This window comes from Phacochoerus africanus, chromosome 2, assembly GCF_016906955.1.
Source record: "Phacochoerus africanus isolate WHEZ1 chromosome 2, ROS_Pafr_v1, whole genome shotgun sequence".
Lineage (NCBI taxonomy): Eukaryota > Metazoa > Chordata > Mammalia > Artiodactyla > Suidae > Phacochoerus > Phacochoerus africanus.
Window position 1 is genome coordinate 164098364 of NC_062545.1, and position 20186 is coordinate 164118549.

General features: G+C 47.3%; 1 protein-coding gene across 1 annotated transcript in view; it reads right to left on the reverse strand.

The window, feature by feature from the left end:
- LOC125120781 (O-acyltransferase like protein-like) overlaps nt 1–20186 on the reverse strand; it is a 74462-nt gene that overhangs the window by 6231 nt on the left and 48045 nt on the right. The window contains exons 11-15 of the mRNA XM_047769208.1: nt 16342–16507; nt 13821–13900; nt 6993–7106; nt 4846–4978; nt 1427–1613 (exon numbers count right to left, since the gene is read on the reverse strand). Coding sequence (XP_047625164.1) covers nt 1427–1613; nt 4846–4978; nt 6993–7106; nt 13821–13900; nt 16342–16507 — 680 coding nt within the window. The remainder of the gene's footprint in view (nt 1–1426; nt 1614–4845; nt 4979–6992; nt 7107–13820; nt 13901–16341; nt 16508–20186) is intronic.

Consider the following 20186-nt stretch of genomic DNA (forward strand, 5'->3'; position numbering starts at 1 on the left):
TCTCTTCCAATTTCTAAACTTGCTTCATTGGAGAGACTGCAAATTTTTCTTTCAGAACCTGTACTTGTATATAAACAAGTTTAAACATCTGAAATAGAATATGTGGGAGGGCTTCCCAAAGCATATAGACAAATTGGGACTTTTGAGTCAATATCAGTCATTCAGCAGTAAATAAAAGTTCAAAGTTCCCATTGTGGTGCAGTGGAAACAAACCTGACTACCATCCCTGAGGATGTGGGTTCGATCCCTCCCTCGCTCAGCAGGTTGGGAATCTGGCATTGCCATGAGCTGTGGTTTAGGTTGCAGATGCAGCTCGGATCTGGTATTGCTGTGGCTGTGGTGTAGGCCAGCAGCTGCAGTTCCTGTTCCACCTCCAGCCTGGGAACTTCCATGTGCCTCGGGTGCAGCCCTAAAAAGCAAAAAGAAAAAAAAAAGGGATATGTACATGTATTTTCACATTGTCACCTTTAACAGACCAGTTTCTAAAAACAAACAATCCCATCAAAAAATGATCTAAACAGACAATTCTCCAAAGAAGACATAGAGATGGCCAAAAAAACATAGTAAAAGATGTTCAACATCACTAATTACTAGAGAAATGCAAACCCAAACCACCTTGCACCAGCCAGAATGGCCATCATGAAAAAATCTACAAACAGTAAATGCTGAAGAGGGTGTGGAGAAAAGGGAACCCTAATTACACTGTTGGTGGGAATGTAGATTACTGCAACCACTGTGGAAAACAGTATGGAGATTCCTTAGAAAACTAAAAATAGAATTACCATTTGATCCTGCAATCCCACTGCTGGGCATCTATCCAGAGAAAACCATGACTTGAAAAGATGCATGTACTCCAATGTTCACTGCAGCACTCTATACAATAGCCAAGACATGGAAACAACCTAAATGCCCATCGATAGAGGAGTGAATAAAGAAGATGTGGTACATATACACAATGGAATATTACTCAGCATTAAAAGGAAAGAAATAACAGCATTTTTAGCAACATGGATGGACCTAGAAATTATCATGCTAAGTGAAGTCAGTCAGACAGTGAGACACCAACATCAAATGCTATCACTGACATGTGGAATCTAAAAAAAAAGGACACTATGAACTTCTTTGCAGAACAGATACTGACTCACAGACTTTGCAAAACTTATGGTTTCCAAAGGAGACAGGTTCAGGGGGGAGATGCACTGGGGGTTTGGGATGGAAATGCTAGAAATTTGGGTTGTGATGATCATTGTACAACTATAAATGTAATAAAATTCATCGAGTGGTAAAAAACAAAAAATAAAATATTTGTTGGCAAAAATAAATAAATAAAAACCTTAAAAAAAAAAGACCCATTTCTTAATGCCCCCCCCACCCCTCTCCCAGCAAGACCCATGCTGCATCACTGAGCTCTTCAGCGTCAGCATACCTCCATAGCCCTCTTGACACGCAAATAAGACCCAGCCCACAGCCGCAGCCCACAGTGTCCGGTGGAGAGCCTGGTAGATGGCAGTGGCCACTGAAGAGGTGACAGAGGAGTCATCCACTGTGTAAGCCAGAGTCACCACTAGGAACAGGGTTGACAGGGAGCAGATCCACCCCAGCAGAGCCTGTACCTACAGGGAATAGAAACGCACTGGTCACAGCCCATTTTGGCTATTGTGTATTTACTTCCTTTTACACTAACTTACTTTTGGTGTGTTATTATAGTCACTTTTTTTTCCACAACCACAGCATGTGGAAGTTCCCCGGCCAGGGATCAAACCTGCACCACAGCAGCGCCCTCAGCCAGTGCGGTGACAGCACCAGATCCTTAACCCACTGCACCACAAGAGAATTCCACTACCGTCACTTTAGGTATCTATTTGTAAACCTCAATCACAGCCCCAATCTGACTGAAATAGAAGGTTCAGATTCGTGGTTACAAGGGGTTAGGGTTGGGGTGGGGGTAGGGGACAATGGATGTATGACCAGGAAGAGGTGGCACAAGGGCAATCTTTGTGGTCCCTTGATTGTGGTGGTAGTGGTTACAAAAATCTACCACGTGATAAAATTGCACAAAACTGGAAGTTCCTATTGTGGCTGTAATGAGCCAAACTAATCTCCATGAGGATATGGGTTAGATCCCTGGCCTCGCTCAGGGGGTTAAGGATCCAGTGTTGCCATGAGCTGTGGTGTAGACATGGCTCAGATCCGAGTTGCTGTGGCTGTGGCTGTGGTGTAGGCTGGCACAGCTCTGATTCGCCTCCTAGCCTGGGAACTTCCACATGACACGGGTTCGGTCCTAAAAAGCAAAAGAAAAAAAAATTGCATAAGACTATATACATATATACATAGAAATGAGGGCCCACAAAACTGGTGGGTCTAAGGTCTGTGGATTGGGCCAATGTCAATGACTTGGTTGTGTCCATGTGCCATAACATGTTACTGATGGGGAAATATGGGTCAAGGGTACCCAAGACCTCCTCTACCATTTAACCAACTTACAGTGAGCTTTGAATCATTTTTAGATGAAAGTTAAAAGAAAAAAAAAAGGTAGTGCTTTAACCCACTCCCACCCCTTCTAACCTCCCACTCTATTCCTTAATCAAGTAAGCCTCCTTGACTGGGTATGCCCCCCGAGATAAATGTGAGGGGCTCTGGCACACAGCCTGTACCTGGGCTGCATCCATCAGAGGGCTGTAACCTGGGATGTATAATGTCAGAAGGAAAGGGAGAATGGAGAAGTTTCCAACTCAAAGAAGAGCCCCGTGGGTTCAATTCTATTACTGGACTCAGTTCTAGATCTTAGATCTTCTATAGCCTAACTTGACCTTTTCTGACCCAGATTTGTCTTCCAAGGGTCTCTCTTACTTCTCTGTCTCAAGATGCTATGCTGACATTGACATTGACCTGAACTAGCATCTTATTGGTCTACTGTCTTATCTCTAAAGGGAAGTCTCCCCCTCCTTGGGTCTCAGGTCCTGCCCTAGGTGCTGGCTACAGGGAACAAGTCACTTCCTCAAGGGTTCTTGCCAAGCTTCCTCTTTTAGTCAAGGATGCCCCTCACTCTTACTCAAGATGCTCACTGCCTTATCTCTTCTCTACCACATGGAATATGCTTCCCTTCCCCCCAGTTGCGTCCAGTGTGGACTCTGCTTTCTTATTTTCTGGCTTCTACAGTTCGCCCTTGGCCTATTCATTCCCTTCCAGGTCATTCCTCCAGCTCAGCTTGACTTGGGTCCCAGCTCCATGCTCCCTGGTCCTGACCTGGTCCTCAGAGTGATCCCCAAAAGCTCCATCATCATCTTAGGTTTTCCCCTTTGCTCACACCCATTTTCTCCCTGGGCACCACGAACCCTGACTACACTAAAGCACATCCTGAATGGCCTTCCATTGTAGTCAATAACTGAATTGAGCATTTTCCAGGGAATATCATAACCTATAACTCTAACCTAGAGGAAAAGTCATGTAGCCCCTGTGTATCCACTCCTTCCAATCAAACCCTGTCTCCTGTCCCTGCCACGAGCAACAGGAGATTTTCCAGGGACCAGGGCCTCTTCTCTAGAATGTTTTAGGTGAAGCACCCACAAGACCTGGGCAAGCCAAGGTAGGGCCTAGCAGAGGGGCTTTGGAGTCAGCATTGCACCTTCATAGTGCAAGGGAATTCTTGGCCCTTCTTCCACGGTGAAGCCAATGAGCCTTCCCTCATTCATTGTGGAGCGGTTTCAGTGATTTCAGAACCAGGTGCTGGAAATTGTCAGTAAGACCTCAGAGCTGAGTTCTGCCCTCAAGGTCTTGTAGATCAACAAAGTCATACAAAAAGGTTTTCCACAGTTCAAGGCCAAGGTGATGTTTTAAATAGATTGCCCTAGGGGTGGATCTGAAATCAACAAGGCTGGAGGCAAGGGAACAAGTGAAGAAGTCCAGGTAAGAGATGAGAAGAGCTTCAAGGTCAGGGGGAGAGGCTACAAAAGGATGGCAAGAGAAACAACCGACGGAACTTGGTGGGTGATTGGATGGGGAGGATCAGGCAACAAGGGGGAGGCGTCCATGAATCCAGGGTTCTGGTTCGAGTAATGACACTGGGTGGTGAAGGAGAATGATTACCCACCGGGAAGAAATTCCATCTGGAACGCAGAGTAAGAGCCTTCCTTCCTCTAGATACTGCACTATCTGATTCCCAGATGGAACCGTCAAATCTGACAAAGAATCTTATTTCTAGAAACCAAAGATCTAGTGCATTAAGAATCCAACCCAGGAGTTTCTGTTGTGGTGCAGTGGAAACAAATCTGACTAGGAACCATGAGGTTGCAGGTTCAATCCCTGGCTTCGCTCAGTGGGTTAAGGATCTGGCGTTGCTGTGAGCTGCAGTGTTGGTTGCAGACGCGGCTCAGATCTGGAGTTGCTATGGCGGTGGCATAGGCCGGCAGCAACAGCTCTGATTTGACCCCTAGCCCCATACACCACGGGTGCAACCCTACAAAGACAAAAAAATGAAAATACAACCCATGTAACCATGACCTTCCAGATGAGGGGCTTGCCATCTCCCTGTGTGGGTGCGCTTTTCCATGGCAGTAGTTTCTCTGGGTCTGTACCAAGGCTCCAACACCCTGCTGGGCTCCAGATCTGGAGCTTTCTTAGGGGAACTCAGTAAAGAAAGCAAAGAATCAGGCTCTAGCAAGAAGCCGAGGCACCTCTTATACCGTAGCACCAAGAGCCATTGCTAACACACCACAGCACAATAAAGTACCCAGAGGTCGGTCTCCTGCCCATGGCTTTGGAAGGGCCTGGCCAAATGCAATCCACCTCCACATTGCGTGCCCAGCAGACCCAGTCCTTACGGTGGGGTATGAGGAAATCATATACCTTGGTTTTGAGTATGTTTGCCTGCTGGTTTTGGTACATGAAGATGCTCAGGAAGAGGCCCACGAGGAATGGTCCGAGTCGGCAGTAGGGCTTTGTGTAGTACTCCGAGAAGTACAGCATGGCTGCCTTTTCACTGAAAAACACAAGGATGTAAGACCAAAGGTTATGTTTGATTTGGAGGAGTTCCTGCTGTGGCTCAGTGGGTTAAGAACCTGACTGTAGCGGCTCAGGTCTCTTCGGAGGTGCAGGTTCAGTCCCCACCCTGGCACAGTGGGTAAGGTCCCAGTCGTGGCTGGGATTCAGTTCCTGGCTGGCAACTTCCATATGCCACGGGTTTGGTCATAAGATTAAAACAAACAAACAATTGATTTGGACATGGAAAAAGGAATCCCTCAGATGCACACTGGGGCAATCAGCAAACCCAAAGGAAAACTGGGGGTGCCTCTGATAATTTTTCGATAATGATCCACAGTGATCTCATGATCCAGCCTTGGGCCACAGCTGCCTTCCTAAAATTCCAAGTTCCTTTAGGCCTTCCACCTTGGATCTCAAGGAAATATGACAACAACTGAATTCATTTTAAATAATTGTTTCTGGTGCCTGGTATGTCAGGCTAGCTCTAAAAATGTGGTTCCTAGGAGTTCCCATCGTAGCTCAATGGTAATGAATCTAATTAGTATCCATGAGGACAGGCATGATCCCTGGCCTTGCTCAGTGAGTTAAGGATCCAGCGTTGCTGTGAGCTGAGGTGTAGGTTGCAGACACGGCTTGGATCTGGTGTTGCTGTGGCTGTGGTATAGGCCGGCAGCTATAGCTGCAATTCAACCCCTAAAATTTCCATATGCTGCGGGTATGGCCCTAAAAAGCAAATAAATAAATGAATAAGAAAAATGTGGTTCCCAGAAGTGAACCTCTCCTGAAAGAACCAAACCTCCTCATGGAAGCGCTAGCAAAATTCTGTTGTTTGGGCCACATCCCTGGAGATTTCTGGCTCAGCTGGTCCAGGACAGTGCTTGTTGGAAGCATCAGTGGGATTTAAACTTTCCCCAGGTGACTCTCATTTGCACCTGGAATTGAGACCCGTTGGGCTACACAGGAGCAAGCCTCCTTGGTCACCTGGCTCTGCCCACAAAGGCTGATGACATGGTGGGAAGAGCATGATGCTTCCATGGTCAAAAGGCCTAAGGTGTAGTCATTCATTCATTCATTCATATATTCTGGTCACAAATAAATTTTGAGCACTTTTGTGCCACACTCGGTTCTGGTCTATTTTATACCAGAAAGTCACTGAAGGTTGCTCTGAGAAGGTGACATACATACAAACACCTGTAGGAAGTGAGGGAGCTAGTCCTGCCAAGATCTAGAATCTAAAGGAAAAGCATTGCACAGTGAGGGAACAGCAAGTGCAAAAGACCTGAAGAGGGAGCATACTGGGTGTGTGGAGGGAAGGAGGCTAGTGTGGCTGGACCAGAGTCAGCAAGTAGGGCAGGGACAGATGAGGTCAGACAGAGACCTGCTTTGAGACCAATGGAGGAATTGGAGCAGATGACTGACATGATGTGATTTTAATTTGTAGCACTCTGATAGCTGCCTCGAGAACAGATTAGCAGGAAATCTTACCAGTTTTTCCTGTATAAGATGAAGCATTGTTATGGGGAAGAATTGTTACATACACCTCATTTGGGGAGGTAAAATAGCATGGCGGGTAAAGTCTTAAATTCAACTCACACCTCTGCCACTTACTAGGCGTATGACCTGGAAGGAGTAACTGGCAACTCCCTTAAATTTCAGTCTCTCCATCCCCTAAAAGGGTGTCCAACAACCGTTCAACCCTGGAGGAGAAACGCAATACAACCACGTGGGGGCGCTCCTTTCCTCTGAGACGCATTTCAGTGGGCCACAGTGAGTTCCCTGTACTTTCAAAATGACCCCCAGCGCAAGCCAGAAGGTTCAGAAGCTTGGAAATAAACACGTAATCAACTTTCCCATCCAGGCAGAATAGTTCCTACCCATTTTTTTTTTTTTCCCAAGAGCCGATGTGCACAATGCAAACAGCCTGGCTTAGGTTCAGCAGCCCTGACTAGGAAGTCCTGGCCACTCTGAGGCAGGCAAAGGACAAAGCAGGGCACGCTGGGCACCATGGTTACCTTGCTTCTGACGGAGCTGCCACGGGAAGGTTGTAAGCCAGTGTGAGCAGAGCAGTGGCGGTGAAAGATGCCAAGAAGAGTGCTACTCCAAGGAAGATGAGGGCATGTTGATTTCTGCAAAGAAGAGAAGATGTCCACTTGCCTTCTCTGCAAAAATTGTGGACAGGAAAGACTTGCAACCTTGGCAGTCAGAGGTACTTCCTGCCAGGCTGCCTCCAAGAGGGGCCAAGGTGGGGGCAGCTACAGTCCAGTGGGGCGGGAGCTGGGCTTGAAGTTTCAGAGTCTGAGTTAGCCTTTAGTCTTGACCATGTACTAGCTGCCCAGACTTGGGCAGGATCTTGAACTTGAATTTCTTCATCTTCACACAGAAATTTGCGGTGCAGCTCAAAATGAGACCATGTCTGAGAATGGCCCTGACCACCCACGAGGCCCTGTATGGGTGATGCAGGAGAGAGGTGACTGTCAGACACAGGTGGGACATGGGGGAGGGGAGATGGTTACAGAAGACCCCCGGGGATCCTCCCCCGACCCTGATGCAGAGTCTGACAAATATCTGGGTGCAGGCAGTTCATGTAGGGGCTGGAATGAGGGATGGGATGTGGAATGGGGAAGCAGGGAAGGCCATTGCAAGGATGCACTATCAAGGTTCTTCCAGAATGTTCTAGAGAGCCTTATGAAACACATCTCAAAACTGTCCTGGGGGATGAAAGAGAGAAGCATTTTCCTACTGTCTTATATCCCCTGTGGGTCAAAGGCCCCACAAAAATTAATTCCTCCACAATTTGGAACTCCGGGTGTATAAGGCTGAGAGGATTCTTAAAGGAGTTCCAGTTGTAGTTTATAGGAAGTTCTGGGCAGGAAATGAGACTGAAGGAGATAGGCTCAGGGCAAGGCCCTGCTGGATCTACTCGGAATTGGGAGGGATGGGACCAGGAGGATCTGCAGTGGCGTAGAAGAAATGTTGAACCTGGGTGCCAGACATCCAGGCGCAACTCTGCCCAGATAATGCCTTTGGCGATCTTTTTCCACTGCTTGAAGTTGCCATGGTTATTCATGAGGAAGGGATGAGAGACCATTTGCTTAACCCCACCGTGATGCCGGGAACCAATGATTTTCACCCAGAGTGCCGATTCTAGTTTCGAGTGTTCATGCTTGGAATGGAGGAGGGGTGGTGCTCAGTGGTGCTGTCCCATCTGCCATGAATGTGGGCTAGAGAGGTAGGCGACAAGGCTGTCTATCTACCATGCCTTTTGCCAGACCCTCTAGCTCAGTCCTCTGTGACTTACTAGCATTCTATACAAGTGTGTTCTCTGAGGAAAAGGCCCACCTTTTATACCTCCTTCCATTCATAGGCTAAAGGTAGTAGCATAGTCACAGACTTGGGTAGTGCTGAGTTTTAGTTGAAAAAGTGAAATCTACCTTCCATGACAGCCTCTAGGAAAGATGCTGACTTTGGGATGAGGATGCCTCAATCACAGGGACACTCAGGTGGGTTCCCACCAGGTCTGGAGTGGAAGGTATGAAGCACTCATTGTCCTAGCTGGGTGGTAAACCATCCAGTCAGGCCATGCAATAAAAACCTACATCCACCCAAGTTAATATTTAACTCCCTGGGGGGCTGGAACCCACACCGTGGTACCTCTTGTCAGAAATCAGACAAGTCCCCAGGAGCTCCTGCCGCTGCAGAGACTCTAATAAAAGCTTCCTAATACAAACTACCTGGATGGTGTCCCTCCAGATGCTAACCCCAGGACCTTGGAATGTGACTTTATTTGGAGACAGGTTCTTTTTTTTTTTTTTTTTTAGGGCCACACCCATGGCATATGGAGGTTCCCAGGCTAGGAGTTGAATCGGAATTACAGCTGCCAGCCACAACCACAGCCACAGCCACAGCCACAGCAACATGGGATCCAAGATACGTCTGCGACCCGTACCACAGCTCACAGCAACGCCAGATCCCCAACCCACTGATTGAGGCCAGGGATGGAACCCGCCTCCTCATGGCTACTAGTTGGATTTATTTCTGCTGAGCCACCATAAGAACTCCAGTTCTTTAAAGAGATAACTCAGGTGAAATGAGGTCACTGGGGTGGCCCCTAATCCAATGCTGTCTTTATAGGAGAAGACGATTAGGACCCAGACACCCACAGAGGGGTGACCACGTGAGGACACAGGGAGAAGGTGGCCATCTGCAAACCAAGGAGGGAATCCTCAGAAGGAACCAACCTTACCAACACCTTGATCTCAGACTTCTAACTCAGAAGTCGATTTCTGGTGTTTAAGCCACCCAGTCTATAGTGCTTTGTCAAGGCAGCCCAAGCAAACTATTACACAGAGGTTCCAAAACAAGCAGACAGGAAGATAATGACACAGGTCCCACCTTCTTTCTTGCTAGTGTTTGTCCTCCTTGGCCCCTGAGCCACTGATCAAGAGCTGTGACCACAGCGCAAGTAGCCTGGGGCTATCTGGGCCAATTCAGGTCAGCAGTTGTAATTTCTGGCCCTTTAGGGGCACTGCTCTCAGGACAGTGGGATTGAGAAAAGTTTAGAGCTTCAAGCACTGACCACCACCTCCATTCTCTCAAGAGTGTTGGTCCTGGAATTCGCTTCGTCGTAGCTCAGTGGAAACGAATTCGCTTCGTCGTAGCGCAGTGGAAACGAATCTGACTCATAACTATGAGGTTGTGGGATTCGATCCCTGACCTCTCTCAGTGGGTTAAGGATTCGGTGTTGCCATGAGCTGTGGTGTAGGTCGCAGACGCGGCTCAGATCCTGCATTGCTGTGGCTGTGCCGTAGGCTGGCAGTTGTAGCTCCAATTGGACCCCTAGCCTGGGAAGCTCCATATGCCGCAGGTACAGCCCTAAAAAGCAAAAAAAAAAAAATTAAAAAGTGTTAGTCCCTCAGAAAAGTCCATTCCGGGGCCACAGCCCAAGAGAAGGAAGGAATAACAGAGTGTCTTCCTCTGGTCTGAAAAGATCCTGAAGGGCAGTTCCCTGGTGGTCTAGTGGTTAGGATTCAGCCCTATCACTGCTGTGGCCTGGGTTCTACTCCTGGTCTGGGAACTGAGATCCCATGTCATCCTACATGCGTGCTACGGCAATAATAATAATAATAATAAATAAATAAATTTTTTTGGTCTTTTTGCCTTTTTTAGGGCTGCTCCAGCAGCATATGGAGGTTCCCAGGCTAGGGGTCTAATTGGAGCTGTAGCCACCAGCCTACACCAGAGCCACAGCAACTCGGGATCTGAGCCACGTCTGTGACCCACACCACAGCTCACAGCAATGCCGGATCCTTAACCCACTGAGCAAGGCCAGGGATCGAACCCACAACCTCATGGTTCCTAGTCAGATTCGCTAAGCACTGCGCGCCATGAAGGGAACTCCAATAAATAAAATTTAAAAAAAAATTTTTAATGAAAATATCCCGGGCTGTCTTGGAGGTCTCTGTCAGCTCCCAGTGTCCTGGTCAGGACTCCCCACAGAATTTCTCTTGCTTTTTATTCACTCAATACCCCAACCAGCAGTCAGAGATTCCTGCTGCCAATGCACCCTAGAAGGAGCAGGTAGAGGTTTGCCCTTTCTCACTGGCCAGGGCTCCAGGCTGGCTGAGCCCCACACCTGCCCACCCATACCTGCAGGCACTTGCCACATCTCCAGAGCCGTGCAACAGTCAGCCTGTGACCACCCAGAGAACTGGTCAGACCCAGCTCAGTGGGGCTCCGCTGCTCCGCCTCCCCTGGCTGCTTTCAGGAGTCAGTCAACCCCAGTGGAGCATGAGTACATCTCAGCTCCTTCAGGGGAGCCGCTGCCCTGGCAGCAGCAGGAATCAGTGACAGGGGTGCGGAGTAATCAGCCCAGCCCTTTGAGAGGCCTGGGGGCGGGAAAGGTCTTGCTCAGCATCCCAAAGACACCTTTGTCTACTCTTTTTTTTTTTTTTTAGAGTCGATGCCTGCTGCCAGCTATAGCCACAGCCACAGCAGATCCAAGCCATGTCTGTGACCTACACCACAGCTCACAGCAACGCTGGATCCTTAACCCACTAGGCAAGACCAGGGATTGAACCCATGTCTTCATGGATACTAGTCGGGCCCATTACCACTGAGCCACCTTGGTTCCCAGACAAAAGGGATTTCCACCATTGTCTACTCTTGACCTTCCTTGTCTGATTCCATGCTGGGGCAGGAGGAAATCACACGAAGTCCTCATTCCTCCCACTTGCGGGCATTTCATCCTGGGAAGATGTGAGTATAAACTAAACACGCAGAGAGGTAGCTCTTCCTATGAGAGGATGTTCAGAGTTTTGGGTTTTTGTTTTTTAGGGGTTTTTTTTTGCCTACATCTTTATTCCCTGAATAAATAGCAACATGATTATCAGATCTTATTTCCATAGTCAATTTCATTTGCTTTTAGCAGGTCTATTATACTATTGAAAATTGCACTCCCTAACCCTTGCCCCCCACTTCTGAGAAAATGAGACATGACATTAGGGTGCTTCTGATTCAGGAGAATGGGTAGGGGGAGTTCGGACCGCACCCCTCCTTCCACCAATGCGTACAGATATAGGTACCCCTTCCTCAGTACTGAGCACTTGTTCTTGGTTGTCACGTTCCACCCTCCAGAGGAGTGGAATTGAGAAGCAGTGCAACTGGAAGTAGGTGAAAAGTGGTGATGCAGAGCAAAAGAGGATGCAAACCCTGCCATCTGGGAAGACTTTGGTAAAATCTGTTCCACATCAGTACCTTCTAGAAAGGGTTTTTAAAGAGGAAATCTAGGAGTGGGGGCTGGTTGCATAGACACGATGTGAAAAGAAAATGAATGATTTCTTACATATCTTAAAATAACATCTTGCTTGTTTTAAGAAAAATTTTTTGGGAGTTCCTGTCATGGCACAGAGGAAATGAATCCGACTAGGAACCATGAGGTTTTGAGTTCAATCCCTGCCCTTTCTCAGTGGGTTAAGGATCCAGCATTGCTGTGAGCTGTGGTGTAGGTCACAGACGTGGCTCAGATCCTGAGTTGCTATGGCTCTGGTGTAGGCCAGTGGCTACAGCTCTGACCCCTAGCCTGGGAACCTCCATATGCCGCGGGTGCAGCCCTAAAAAAGACAAAAGACCAAAAAAAAGTTTTATTTATTCAGGGCTCATCCATACTGTTGTGATGTCTCAGAAGAATGAGATGTCTTTCCATTTGTTCAAAATTGCTATGGGGTCCTTCAGCGGTATTTCTAGTTTCTTGATGTGGATCTCTCACTTTTTTTTTTTTTTTTTTTTGGTCTGCGGTGTGCAGTGGCTTGATGTGGGATCCTGGTTCCCAGACCAGGGATTGAACCTAGACCACAGCAGTGAAAGTGCAGAATCTTAACCACTAAACCACCAGGGAATTCCCATGTTTTTAAAACTATTACTGTGAGTTCCAATTATGGTGCAGCGGAAATGAACACGACTAGTATCCACGTGCACTCAGGTTCCATCCCTGGCCTCACTCAGTGAGTCAAGGATCTGACATTGCCATGAGCTACAGTGTAGGTCTAAGATGTGGCTTGGATCTGGCATTGTTGTGGCTGTGGTATAGGCTGGCAGCTGTAGCTCCAATTCGACCCTTAGCCTGGGAACTTCTATATGCCTTGGATGCAGCCCTAAAAAGCAAAAATAAATAAATTAATTAATTTTAAAAATTATTAACAGTCCATATTGGCAGTGGTATAATAAGATGGCCTGAAGACTGAATATTGATACAATCTTTAAAGAAAGCAATTTGTCATTATATTTAAAGAGCCCAAAAGACACTCATGCCCTTTGGCCCAGTAATTCTTCTTAAGGATATGCATTCTAGCTACATCAGAGCTGGAGACAAATGGTTACCACAGAAAGGTTTTATGAGACTACTATTTATAAAAATTTAAAATGGGGAGTTCCCGTTGTGGCTCAGCAGGTTAAGAACCCAACTAGTATCCATGAGGATTTGGGTTTGATCCCTGGCCTTGCAGTGGGTTAAGGATCCGGTGTTGTTGTGAGCTATGGTGTAGGTCACAGATACAGCTCAGATCTGGTGTTGCTGTGGCTGTGGTGTAGGCCTGCAACTACAGCTCTGATTCAATCCCTACCCTGGGAACTTCCATATGCCAAGGGTGCAGCTCTAAAGAAAAAAAAATTAATGAAATAAAATAAAATATGGCATGGATAATTCACAAACTCTAAGTCTTCCTGCAAATTATTGAGGCCTTAAAGCTTTGCTAAAACTAACACAAATTAAAGTGACAAATATCCACCATGGGGAAGCAGGCTCACAGAGTAATTCACCATAAACTACTTCACTCCTTCTGAGGAGTAATATCTCGATATGTAATAAGCACCCCAACATTGTTCTACCCTTTGACCTAATAATTCCACTTGGAAATAGGTCCCCAAGGAAATAAAGACTGAAGGGAAAAAGTAATGTGTTCAAAGACATTGGGTGAGGTGCCATTGATAATTGCAAAAACACTGGAAACAATCTAGGTGCCCAACCGTAAAAAATGGCATCTCAGTCCTTAAACTGACAAGTTTGCCGGCCATGTCCATAGGTGGGAATGTCTATAAGAACAGTGAAATGTGAAAAGCTGAGGCTAGATATGACACATTGATTATAACTCTGCAAAACCCGGACTGTGAGGGACAAAGAGTGGAAGAGGGCGTGGAAGAAATCAACAGTGGAGGATTCGGTGTTCACACTCTTCCAGAAAATCTGTCTCCTGTCGTAAAAGCTGCTTTGCCCAGGACTGGAGACTCTCTAAAGATTTTATGGAAGAGGCCCCATGGGGAGAAACACTTGTTCCAATTGGACTCACTTTCCATGGATGAAGACGATTACAGGGGTGATGAGATGGAACTGAAAGTCATTGGCAAGATACCAGGTCCAGCCGTTGCACTGGGAAGAGACCAGAAAAAGGTTACTTCTCTCTGTCACTTACCAGCTCTGCTCCACTTCCTCTCCCCACCCTGGACCAGGAGGAAGAACTCAGCAGGTGAGTAGGGGGAAGAGAAAGGACTTTGGTGTTACAGATATTTCACACATCCTATCTCAACTAATCCTTATAACAAGCCTCAGGGGGAGTACGTATTACCATTACCATTTTACAAACTGGAAATTATCTCTTGTTTAAAACAACAATGATAGCTAATCTCCTAGGACAGCAGTGGGAACTAAATCCCATCTTGTTTCACCAATGTAAGGAATAATTTTCTTTACGGTGCAGTTGGAGTCAGAGGGGTTGATGTTCTCTCTTCTTTGCCTTCCTGCCCTTCCCCAACTCCAGGTGGAGAGAATGGGTTCATTTAGGATGGAGGCCTGATGTCACACCAGTCAGAATGGCCATCATTAATAAGTCTACAAATAACAAATGCTGGAGAGGGTATGGAGAAAAGGGAACCCTCCTACACTGTTGGTGGGAAGGTAAACTGGTACAACCACTGTGGAAAACAGCATGAAGGTACCTCAGAAAACTAAATATAGAACCACCACATGATCCAGCAATCCCACTACTGGGCATAAATCCAGACAAAACTATAATTCAAAAAGATACATGCACTGCTATGTTCATAGCAGCACTATTCACAATAGCCAAGACATGGAAACAACCTAAATGACAGATGAATAGAAAAAGAAGATGTCTGGCCAAAGCTGCATATATATGCACAATGGAATACTACTCAGCCATAAAAAGGAATGAAATAATGCCATTTGCAGCAACATGGATGCAACTAGAGATTCTCATGCTAAGCGAAGTAAGTCAGAAAGAAAAAGACAAATACCATATGATATCACTCATATTTGGAATCTAAAATATGGCACAAATGGGCCTATCTACAAAACAGAAACAGACTCACAGACATAGATAACAGACTTGTGGTTGCCAAGGGAGAGGGGAAAAGGAGTGGGGTGGATGGGGAGTTGGGGGTTGGTAGCTGTAAACTATTACATTTAGAATGGATAAGCAATGAGGTCCTGCTGTATAGCACAGCGAACTAAATCCAATCACTTGTGATAGAACATAATGGAAAATAATATGAGAAAAAGAAGGCATATATATGCATGACTGAGTCACTTTACTGTACAATTGAAATTGACAGAGCATTGTAAATCAAGTATATTTTAATTAAAAACAAACAAACAGAGGCCTGGCTGCAAACAAGCTTTTGTGGGAAACCACAGAGTTCCCACATATGATTGACAGGAGATCATCTAGCCAAAGCTGCATTGTTCCACAAGCTGTCCATGTGTGGGGGGAAGGGGGCAGTTACTTGTGTTTCTAATTCAGTGGAAGGCAACTCCTGGGGGAAATTCTCTGCAAGGCTTCAGAGGTAAAAGCAGGCTTGGTCTCCTTTCCCAGCTCCTCATCCCAGGGAGACCAACAGAAGTGACAGCATGGGAGTTCCCATTGTGGTGCAGGGGAAAGGAATCCGACTAGGAACCATGAGATTGTGGGTTTGATCCCTGGCCTCACTCAATGGATTAAGGATCCAGCATGGCCGTGAGCTGTGGTGTAGGTTGCAGACATGGCTCGGATCCTGCATTGCTGTGGCTGTGGTGTAGGCTGTAGCTCCAACTGGACACTTAGCATAACCCAAGCCAGTCTACCTGTGGGAAAACAGCCCCACCTCTCCTCCAGGGGCCCCGTCACGGACATGGTGCCACCTGAGGGCAGTTACATGGTACCATATGTCCTGTCGAAGCTCCTGGTCCCTTGTGAACCAGCGGCAGCCATCTAGTTGGTAAGCAGTTATGCAGTCACACTTAAGTGATTCTCTTTTCAGCAGGTCTTTCAAGGCATATGCAAAAGCAATGACAGTATAATTACCACTATTTCACTTCTACTTGCTCCAAATCCATTAGGAGGAAACTGGGGCTTTAGGGGAGCCATGACAATATGCACAGACGCAGTTGCTCAGTCAGGTCTGGCTTGACATTGGATAGAATTCATTATGGGGAGGGTGGCATGCCATGTTCTGGCCCTTTATAGGTTCTCAGGGTGGAGGTGACATGGACGGGGCAGGAACCAGGATGGAGCAGGGGCAGCTGCATGGAGACAAGTGCCCCAGTGGTTGGCCCCTCCAGGCTCACTCCCCTGCACCCCCTTGGCTTTCACAGCAGCTGCCCTGCCAAGAGGGATGTGGTAACTCCCGCCCCATCACCAGAGGCCCGGCTCCCCGCCCACACGCCTTCCTACAGCATCACTATTACTCCAGAGATGAAGATGCCAGAAGAAAAGGGATCATACTCGGGTTGGCCCTTGGAAATGTCACCACGCGGTGTGAAGGGAGACACCAGATTGCCCCTCGGCCCTTCCACAGCCGCCAACCTCGACTCACCGCCTCCTGGACAGACAGGAAGTTATTGAGCAATAGCACGTTGGTCCACCACGTGCGCCGGCAGTTCTCCAGGTGGAACTTGGGCACTTCCCAGACCGGCCCCCAGGGCGCAAGGGAGAACAAGCCAACCAGCAAGCACACTGAGTACAGGTGAAGAGGCTGCAACCTGGCAGGAAAGAGCGGAGCAAGAGAGGGGGCATTCCATGGGGTTCCATGTGCCTGTGCCTTGGGTAGGGCGACCACCTCCTCACCCACCCCTCAAACCTTCAAACATTCAGACATTTTCTGGAGCACTTGCCATGTGCTGGCACCAATGTGCTGATGCAACAATACTGTTGGTTGATCAAGTCATACTTGTGGGTCACTGTGCCTTCGGTAAGCCAGCCCCTGCTTCCCCGAGAACCAGAGTTTAGGTCAGATGCCCTCAGCAGGGTGCAGGGTATAGGAGCTTATACCCTTGTAGATATATCTAAACCAGCTCAGCAGGTTAAGAACTCAACATAGTGTCCGTGAGGATGTGGGTTCAGTCCCTGGTGTTGCTCAGTGGCTCAAGGATCTGGCGTTGCTGTGAACTGAGGTGTAGGTCGCAGATGTGGCTCAGATGGAAATTATACCTCAGAGAAGTTTGAGTCCCTTGCCCAAGATGGCCCAACCATACGGCAGTACCGAGAGTTGACACTGGTCCACGTTCCTTCCATCAGGCCTCCCTGGATGAAAACAGCTTTTCTTTCTCCCTCTTCTCCCCTCACCTTTCCTCACTTTATTTCTCCCTTCCTTCCTTCATGCACTACCTCCTTCCAAGCAGGATTTGAAGTCGCTACAAAGATGATGAATAAGACACCAGATGTCTAGACTGGGGCCGTTCCATAGAACATAATTCAAGCCACATAGTCCACCTGATTAACATGGTCTAGTGGCTGCCTCTTTCAAAGTCAAAAGTACAATTAATTTTAATAATATTCTTTAGCCCAATATGTTCAAAATATTATCACTTCAACAGGTAACCAATAGAAAACATTCGAGCTGTTTTACATTCTTTGTTTTGTTTTTGGCCGTGCCCACGGCCTGTGGAAGTTCCCAGGCCAGAGATCAAACTCGAGCCACAGCTGTGACAATGCCAAGTCCTTACCCACTAGACCACTAGGGCCGGTGTGTATTTTATATTTGCAACATATTTCACCTGTCCGTCTGAATCTGGTGGCACTTGTTGAACAGCATGGGTCTGGAGTTTAGAAGTGAGGTGGTGGCAGGGAGGCACACACAATTCTGGCATGGGTTCTGGGTGGGCTGCCCACCGAGCCTGCTTTTTTTTAAATTATTTTTTATTTCTTTTCTCTTTCTTTCCTTTTTTCTTTCTTTCCTTCTTCCTTCCTTCCTTCCTTCCTTCCTTCCTTCCTTCCTTCCTTCCTTCCTTTCCTTCCTTCTTCTTTCTTTCTTTCTTTCTTTCTTTCTTTCTTTCTTTCTTTCTTTCTTTCTTTCTTTCTTTTTCCTTCTTTTCCTTCTCTCTTTCTTTTTTAGTTTTTGGTCACCCTGTGGTATATGGAGTTCCCAGGCAAGGGAGCATATCCAAGCTGCAGCTATGGCAATGCTGGATCCTTTAACTCACTGCACCAGGCCCGGGATCAAACTTGTGTCCCAGTGCTCCAGAGATGATGCTGATCCCATTGTGCCACAGTGGAAACTCCAAAGAGCCTTCTCTCTCTCTCTCTCTTTTTTTAAAGAACACATTTAAGAATTCAGGGTGGAGCACATGGCCCAGCAGCACCTCCAAACATCTCTGAGGGGGTGAGAGCGCCTGGGGGTGGGCAGGATGTGACAGACGGGGAAGGCAAGGCTGCTGGAGGTGCAGCCCCTGCAGAGATGTGGGTCAGCACCCCACCTCTAGTCTGCACCCAGCCCCAGACTTGTTGACCTCCTGTCCCCCCAACAATGATGACATCCTTCAGAGAGAGTGGCAGGTGGGCGGCAGGGTGGTGGGTCTTTGGGAAGCCAGCTAGAATTGCTGATTAAAGTCAGAGAGAAAGAGCGGCCCAAATATGCCAAGATGCAACTTCCCAGATCAGCACAGGCAAGAGCCACAGAGCCCCCGCTGGTCGTGGGTCCTGCCAGATGAGCCATCTGATCATGCTGTTCTGCAGCTGTCCCCACAGGCCTCACTCTCATCTCCCTGACCCCCCTTCCCACCATCTGTCGCCTCCGTCTCCCCAGGTCAGGGAGAGTAAGTTGGCCCCCTGCTCCCTTGTGAAACAGAGTGCAGGTCAGATGCCCTCAGGAGGGAGCAGGGCATGGGCAGTGCCCAGCACCATGCAGCCTCTGGGCTGGGACCAGGGGGTTGGTGGGGGCTGCCGGGTGGGACACTGCACACCTTGGGAGCTGCAGGGGAAAGAACATGAAACATGATTTCTAGTTTTGAATAAAATTTTCACACTGAGAAAATCATATAACTTCTTTTCCTCTTCCATGAGAAAGGGGGCTGATGATTCTTTAGGTTCTCCTAAGGAGAAGGAGGATTCCTGCCTCCTAATTTTTCTGAGAATCAAATAAGACCAATAAGAAAACTGTTTGAAACACTGAAGTCATCATATAAATGTACATGGTTTTATTTGTGTCTCAGCTTCTGGAAGATTTAAAATCAAAGTGATTTTTTGGGAGTTCCCTGTCGTGGCTCAGTGGTTAACGTATCCGACTAGGAACCATGAGGTTTCGGGTTCAATCCCTGGCCTCAGTGGGTTAAGGATCCAGCGTTGCCGTGAGCTGTGGTGTAGGTCGCAGACGTGGCTTGGATCCCATGTTGCTGTGGCTCTGGCGTAGGCCATTGGCTACAGCTCCGATTAGACCCCTAGCCAAGGAACATCCATATGCCACAGGTACGGCCCTGGAAAAGACCAAAAAAAAAAAAAAAGAAAAAGACCAAAGGGGGAAAAAAAGTGGGTTTTTGGAGCTCCTTTGCAGCATAGCAGCTTAAGGATCCAGCATTGTCACTGCTGATTCTTGGGTTTGATCTCTGACCCAAGAATTTCCAGATGCCGCAGGTGCAGCCAAAAAAAAAAAAAATCAATAAAGTCAAAGTGGGTTTTCAGAGATTTAAAGGTGTTATACCAGGCCAGTGCTGCGGGGATGTGAAAAGCAGGCCTTCTCACGCCTGGTGGGTGGGAAGGGCAAGTGGAAGACTCCATCAGAATGTTAGATGCACCAAACCATTGGTTCCACTTGTAGGAATTTACCCTGCAAACATGTTCATACAATTGCAGAAAAATGTATAAACTTTGTAACACCGGGCTAAAATTACAAGAGTAATTTACTCTTACAAGAGAAATTTACTTTACAAGAGAAATTACCTTCGTGCCCATTCATGGGAATGGGTTAAATACATGGCGGATGGTCCACCCACACGGCGCCATCCAGGCAACGTTAAAATCAGTGAGGGGGGTCCTTGCATGCAAACAGAAACAAGCCAGCACTAAATCATTAAGTTAAAAAAGCGATGTGGAAAGTAGTGCAGTATAAAGTTTAATCCTATTCATAGGGGAAAAAACAGTGCATATAAATACATGGAAAGTCCCTGAAAGAATTAATTCATAAGAAACTGTTAACTGGAGTTCCCGTCAGTGGCACAGCAGAAATCCAATTAGGAACCATGAGGTTGCAGGTTCGATCCCTGGCCTCGCTCAGTGGGTTAAGGATCCGGCATTGCCGTGAGCTGTGGTATAGGTCACAGACGCGGCTCAGATATGGTGTTGCGTGGCTGTGGTGTAGGCTGGCAGCTGTAGCTCTAATTAGACCCCTAGCCTGGGAACCTCCATATGCCTTGGGTGCAGCCCTAAAAAGACAAAAAAAAAAAAAAA